The sequence below is a fragment of the Vigna umbellata genome, chromosome 7 (genome assembly GCF_029865625.1).
Source record: "Vigna umbellata cultivar VRB3 chromosome 7, Vumbellata_1.0, whole genome shotgun sequence".
In the NCBI taxonomy this organism is placed as follows: domain Eukaryota; kingdom Viridiplantae; phylum Streptophyta; class Magnoliopsida; order Fabales; family Fabaceae; genus Vigna; species Vigna umbellata.
Window position 1 is genome coordinate 40,604,265 of NC_142171.1, and position 7,659 is coordinate 40,611,923.

At 33.7% G+C, this 7,659-nt stretch overlaps 1 protein-coding gene across 1 annotated transcript; it reads left to right on the plus strand.

Moving 5' to 3' along the window:
• Positions 1–268: 268 nt before the first annotated feature.
• On the plus strand, positions 269–1,566 carry LOC124845869 (protein EPIDERMAL PATTERNING FACTOR 2-like). Its single transcript, XM_088093836.1, has 3 exons — positions 269–450; positions 770–813; positions 1,113–1,566. Exons 1-3 carry the CDS (start codon positions 351–353, stop codon positions 1,308–1,310), a joined length of 342 nt encoding a protein of 113 aa, XP_087949962.1. The 5' UTR covers positions 269–350; the 3' UTR covers positions 1,311–1,566.
• The last annotated feature ends 6,093 nt before the right edge of the window (positions 1,567–7,659 follow it).

Genomic DNA, 7,659 nt, shown 5'->3' on the forward strand with positions numbered 1-7,659 from the left:
CACTATCACTTTTTTTTTATTTACTTATTAAAATCTTTCACTAGTCGTTAATAATAACAGTGAACATAATAATAATAATACTAATAATAATAATAATAATAATAATAATAATGATAATGTTTTTATTTTAGAATAGTAAGCAACCTTGTGAAAGCTTCAGAAGAGAGGCGTGGATCATGTGAAATGCAGCAGGTGTACCTCATTGTACATTTAAAAGGACTTTTGCATCTTCATGTATATAATTCTACATTCACATCAACAATTTTCTCCCTAACTTTCATCTCCATCTTCTTCACTTTCATCAACAATTCATTCTACTGATCAAAATAGTCTTCTTAGTTTCACAGAATATGACCATTTTCTCAATTCAGGCCTTCAAGTTTTTCTTTCTACTTTCCTTCTTCATTTCACTTTCTAATGGCTTCAGCCTTGGGATCATCCCTAATCATGGTAAGTAAAAATCTCTACTTTACTTAATGTTGCAGTAAAAATCACTTTCCTTCTTCATGCACACATGCTCCAATCAAATGTATCAGTAAAACCTTAAAGACAGTACAATGTTTTGAATTTGTTGTGTAATTAACATGCAGCTAACACTTCTCAGTGAACTCTGCATCAAGTATGAAATTGAAATTTTCTAGAATAAGTGTATTATATTATTTTAGTAACAAAGTGTCTCTTTATATTTGCTCATTATTATGACTATGTTGCCGTTTAAATGACCATTTACTGCAGAACATTCATGTGTGTTTTGTTTATTTTTCTTCAGCTAAGTCTATCAATTTGAAGCAGAAAGCAGCAGCAACTGAAGAGGTTTGTTTCCAATAATTTAATTTCACTGTTCATAGAATCCAACCATATCTACTTATGTTTGAATAAACTTATCCATGGACACTTGTAAAATAAAGATACTTTTTCTCTTTTGAAAATTATTACGAAAAACAGATTATTTTTTGCTGAAAAAAGGTTAGAATTCAAAACTTACTCATTGGAATGATTAATGGTTGTTCAGCTACTTGTAATTTGTTAAACAACAATGATAAAATTATTATTGAAAGTATATATTGATGTTAACATACATTTTTTTCATCCATAATAATTTTTGTTTGTAGAATGGAGCAAAGAAAGACATGAGAATGGAACTGTACCCAACAGGGTCTGCTTTGCCAGATTGTTCTCATGCATGTGGTTCTTGTTTTCCTTGCAAGAGGGTGATAGTGAGCTACAAGTGCATGGTTGCAGAGTCTTGCCCTGTAGTTTATAGGTGCATGTGTAAAGGGAAATATTACCATGTACCATCCAATGGTTGAGACCATATGTTTATGTTTGAGAGTGGTTGATCATAGTTAAAATTCTGAAAAAGATCTGTGACAGAAAATTTGACAATTTAGTTTAGTGTAGTGTAGTGTAGGTTGGTTAGACTCTACTTTTGCCTTTATTAAAGACATGACAACTTTGTCAGCAAAGTAATGAATGTTCCAAAAATGAAACATGATCCATGCTATAAGGAAATGTTTGTTTACTTCTGAGTACTGCAGTTTTTTCTGCTATATATGGAAGTACAAAGTTGTGGTAACAGAACCAATTTTAATTTTCCTATCAATATATTTTACATCCTATTTACTTGAAAGATAAATATTTTAATTTATGTACGAATTTTTCTATCCATACTAGAAATCTCTAATTTGAATGGATCAAAGTATAATAATTAATAAAATAACAGTAAAATTCAATACAATAATTTATTTCACAGTGAAAGATTTTTATATTTATTCTGGAAAGGAGTCAGTTTTCAGAATGAACAAATAAAAGTTCCACCTTTTTAATGATTTTTATTGAATTTAAATGTTAATTAAACTGATTAGTTGTACAAACTGAATCTTTTAATCTAAATATTTGTACATATTTATGCAAATAATATGATCAATTGAGTATGTAATGTTCAAATTTGAATAAAAAGTTGAAGTATAAATAAAAATAATATGGGATTTTAACATTGAATGTAAAGTAAACAACAATAAGAATGTGAATAATTTAATGAACAAGTGGAAAATAAATATAAGATAAATTCCAAAGAAAACTTACATATTAATACATTTTATGTACTCTGTTATCAAACATTCACTTGTTTTTTCTTTTAAGGCATAAACACCTAAAAGTGTTCATTTTTAAAGCAGGAACTTGATATTGGCAGTTGAAGAAAGAAAATGGAATTTTAAAGTGGGTATGGTCAATCTCTCTGGAAATTAGTGTAGAATAGCATTAGTTTTTGTATTCTGTTAGTAAAGTGAAAATTTATATTGTGCATGGTCAATCTCATGAATAAATAGTTGATTGGACCTATTAAGTTACATGTCTGTTCTTTGTGCAAGTGACAGGCTAGCTATTTACCATCAACACTGAGTTCACTTCTCTAAATAGGTGAAAGTGAAACACCAAAATTTAATGAACAAGTAAAATAGTACTCTTTGGAATTTTTCACCCAACTAACAACTCAACCTCTCAAATTAAACCAAACCAAAGTATGTGAGTACAAAGTGATGAAATATGGCAATCTCTGCAATTGATTGCAGAGTAACTTACAGCTTTTAAACATCAAGTTCGGACAACAAATTCATTCAATGAGCCAAAATCAACAAGTATAAAAATGTATAAAAGGGGAATATAAATATGTCTCCACAACTTTTAAGACAAGTCCATCACTCGTTTAGTGACGTGTTACAATTGAAATCATTATTATTTTTATTTATCGACAAATATTAGTTATTAATTTTGTTATTAAAGAAAATTGAATCTATAATTTCTTTCTTTTCTTTTTAAATTCTTTAAACCAAATTTATCTCTTCTAAATGTTAATAAAGAAAGTAAACTCATAATCTTTCACACCTTCTTTTTCAACTTTTATCATTAATTCTAAAATGTATAACGAAATGAAGCCTTTTCTTGCCTGGTTTAATCAAAATGTCATTGAAATAGAGAACAGTTTGGGGAAGTTTGTTGGGGAAGTTTGTTAGGAACAAAAGTTAGTTGTTAGTAAAGAGAGGGTATAAATAATAATAGAATAGGTGGAGAGAGGATTATCATATATTTTCCTTGTGGGTATAGACTGGACATTTTCTAGTGAAGGAAGAGAGGCTTTCTTGAGACGTATAATTGTATTTCTCTTTATATATATATATATATATATATATATATATATATATTACAGATTCAATAATATATATACAAATACTTTCATCTTCTTTTGTTGTTAAGAGTTATTGTGAGAAGAGAGTGTTCTGTTTGGTTTCCTAAACAAAGGAACCTAACAAGTTGGTCTGACCTGCCGAATCGGTATTGGAGGAGCAATCAAAGCACGTGAAGAAGAAGAATGGAGGCGAAACTAAACGCACTAGAAGGAAGAATAGAGGGACAGATGGTCACAATTGAATCGACAATAGAAGAATTGAAAGCGGAGATGAGAGCGGTAACTCGCAAATTCCAAGCATTTGGCCGCGCTCAAGAACGACGAATCCGGAACCAGCATTGGAGCTCCGAAGGAAGTCGTGATTCTGACACTATTGGACGCAAACGACGACCGCCAGAAAACTCGAAGGAGGAATCGAAAGAAGACAGAGGAGAAGTTTGACGCAGTTGGAGGAAGCACGTTGAACTACCTACTTTTGAAGGTACGGATCCCATGAGGTGGATCGCAAAGGCGGAGAAAATCTTTGACCTCTAGAGCGTGAAGGAGAAAGAGAAGATGAAGTTTGTCTATATATGCATGGAGGGAGGTGATGACAAATTTATGAACACCGAAAAACGGCGCCAAAAACTTGTTTAACAATCGGCAAGTGTGACCGAATCGTATCAAGTAATAAAACTAGGTAAGACCAAGTATCCTTTTCCCAAAGGACTCATGGCCTAGTTAGCTATATGATTTGTTGATTATTTAAGACTTGTTAACAATTGATTGTAGGGTTTAAATGCAAAAGACAATAATTAAACATGTATGCATGAATTTGATCAATGGAAAAGATGAATACAAACATTAATGAATTAGATAGATGAGTATGTTGTTGGGGTTATCAATTTCATCTTATCCACTCTCATATACTTTAGGAATTCATCATTCTTTTCATCAATTGCTAATGCCACTCTCTAAATCACCTTGCAAGAAGGCCTATCCTTAATTACGTGTTCATACAATTCCTAGCATTCCTAATAATTAATTCTGAAGTGCAGAAGCTTAACGGCAACCAACCCTCATATTCCTATGTCTAGGTAATATGCTATTGGGAGAATTTCTCCGGATCTAGATTTTCCCGTACGTTCCCATATTGACAAAATCAATAATCATGGCATTGAATGAGTTAAACAAAGCAAGCTTTAAGCAAAGAGGAAAAACCCTAACTAATGATGAAAGAAAGCATATATCTTAAAATAAGATGTTAAAACACAAATTCCATATATGAGAGTTTCACAAGACTACATTGATTCCCCAACAACAATACAAGGTTTAGTTCACCATATTCATGGTGAAACTAGATGAACAATAATGAATGAAAGAAAGATAGAACCCTAGAAAGATGAGGAGGTAGCCTGAGCATCCAAGATCTTCCTTCAAGGGGTGGAAAACTGAGTGTTTGCTTCGTCTCAACAGAAGATACAAACCCTAGGAACACCTAAAGCTTATATAATATTCGTAATATTACAAAAAATTAGGCCCAAGCCCAAAATAGTGCCGCTCAGCGGTAAATTGCCGCTGAGCGGTAACTGCGACTTCTCCTTTTGCACTTTTTTATGTCTTTTCTGATTCCCTCTCTATCCTTCTTCACTTCTTTCACCAAATTCACCTTAAATCCTGCATAAAACACTGAAATCAAGCATAAACCTGTCCAGCTCTCTTATTTCACAAAACATGAACAAAAGTATGATTCCAAGCTAGTTTCTAAGTGTTAAAGGTTGCTTTTAGTATCATTTTTAAGCATGAAAATAACAGTTTTTCAACTGTTATCACAACCCCAAACTTAGAACTTTGCTTGTCCTCAAGCAAACAAGATGTAACTCAATCTTCTACCAATCAATACAATGGTTTACTCATTCAAAAATCGTCTTTTCAAGATAAGTAAAAACTTCAATTAAGCTCATGACAAAGACTTCAATCAAGACATACACATGCTTTAGTGTTCACAAAGTAACTTAATATCCAACAAATGCTATTTTTCATGAATGATCAATCAACTAAGCATGGATGTTCATGTGCTCATGGAATATTTCCTCACTAAGTAAAGTATTTCACTCACACACACGTGTATAAGAGGTAATCACTCATTCGCTCTACTATCACAATGTCACATGAATTGACTTTGCCTTTCATTTAACCATAATCAAATAACACTTACAAGCAAACATCATCACAAGGACTTTTCTATGGCTTATAATGTGGCTGGGCTAACAAGAAAATTGTTTTTTCTAGATCACAAAACCCTTGAGTTAAGAGAATCATATAAACACAACCATTCTTACTTATTCCCAACTTTCCTTTGCATTGAGCTTTTGCTTTTTCTTTTCTTTTCTTTCTTTTTCTTTCTCTTTTCACATACTTAATTCTTAGCTCTTAGCTCAATGCTTTCAATTTCCCTTTCTATTTTCCAACAACCCCAAACTTGAACATTTGTCAATACCACAAAATATTTTCTACTTAACTCAAGGTAAAGCTTTCAACAAGGGTTTTCAAATCATGTTCAAGGCTAGGGGTTCAAAGGATAGAACACAAAGTGTTCTCTTTTAGTGGCTAATTTCATGAAATTGGCTAATACAAGGGTTACCAACAAATGGCCATGATCATATGATGCAAACAAGCAAGTAATTCAATCATAGAAAACCTAGGCAAAGTCATTCATATTTTCAAAGTAATAACATTCAATCACAAAAACTCTGGAGCTCAAAACCTCACATATAAGCTCATTCACATTTGACATACACATCCTACTTAATATCACAACCACAATCACAACATCATTCATTTGTTCTCAACTTGTGAATCACCTGTATAAGCATCTAATGTGCACATCTCTATCATCAATCAATATCAAAGCATCATCAGACATTACTTATCAAACAACAATCATCAGCATAAGCAAACCATCATAACAGACAAAGTTTTCAATTGAGTACATCAAACCCTATTCTAAAAACACAAATAAATAAGTTCATAACAAAAAACCAAACAAAAACATAAATCCTGCTCTAGTTATGATAGCATTCATCAGTCAATGTTATCTCAGCTCCTCATCAATCTGAGCTGTCATCTGTATCCTCCTCTTCTTCCTCATCTTCGGCATCCTCAAATGCATCATCGTCATCATCATCAGCATCATCTTTATCCATCTCCATAGCTGAAGTTTTAACTGCTCCAGCTGTGCCTCCTTGTACCTGCTCTTCTGGCCAAGCTACCACATTATGAAAGTCCTCCATAGTCCACCTGTGTGCTGGAGGTGTATCATACATTCCAACAATCATTTCAGTAGTAGCCACCTGCCCTCTATGGATAGACTATAATTGTGCACCTATAAGAGACATATACATGTCCCTCATTTGAAAAGGTTCTGCTTCATGTGTCTCAGCAGATGCCTGACTCTGTGCTTGCCCTCTTTTTCTACGAGTACGGCGTGGTGGAACTGGCTGAGCTGCCTCCTCACCTCCATAGTATTGTCTGTAATAGGTCTCATCAATTGCTTTCCTTGGCCTTTCAAATGGTGGAGCAGAAGTATCCATCCCAGCTATCTTGCAAAGGTGTGTAATTAAAGAAGGATGTCCTAAGGGTGCTTTGCTGTTTGTTGTGTTAGCACACATCCTTATCTCATCAGCTATTACCTGTCCAATATTGACATTCAAGTTCCTGATTGCACAGTAAAGGAGGAGTGCCCTTCTGAGAGTGATGTCTGACAAAGCACAGCTTAGGGTATAAAAATACCCTAATGGGCTCGGGTTCCGCTAAGGGGAAACCTAAGCCCAGTTTGCGATACTACTGCTCAGCGACACTTTCGGAAAGTGCTCTTCTTCTCTCTAACTTAACCTAAGTGCCTTCTAAACACAACCTCACTTGCTCCCTGCAATGAAATTCTCAAATTACTCATGCAAAACCCTATTATGCAACTAGAACAAAAGTATAATGAATTGATAACAGTTGAAAAACTGTTATTTTCATGCTTAAAATTGACACAAAAAGCAACCTTTACACTTAGAAACTAGCTTGAAATCATGCTTTTATCCATATTTTCAGAAATAAGAGAGCTGGACAGGTTTATGCTTGATTTCAGTGTTTTTGTGCAGGTTTTAAGGTGAATTTAGTGAAAGAAGTGAAGAAGGAGAGAGATGGAATCAGAAAAGTCAACCAGAAACTAGAAAAGTCAACCAGTCAACCAAAAAAGTCAACCAGTCAACCAAAAAGTCAACCAGTCAACCAGAATACGAAAAAAGTCAACCAGACGAGTTTTTGGGCCAGTTTTATGCGATTTTATGATTTGTTTGGGCCTAGACCCGTTTTCTATTATTTTTATGTCCTATTTAAAGATCTAGATGTCTTAGGGTTGGTATCTTTGGCAGAAACAAAGCAAACACTCTCTCTTCCACCCCTTTGAAGGAGGATCTTGGATGCTTAGGCTACCTCTTCAC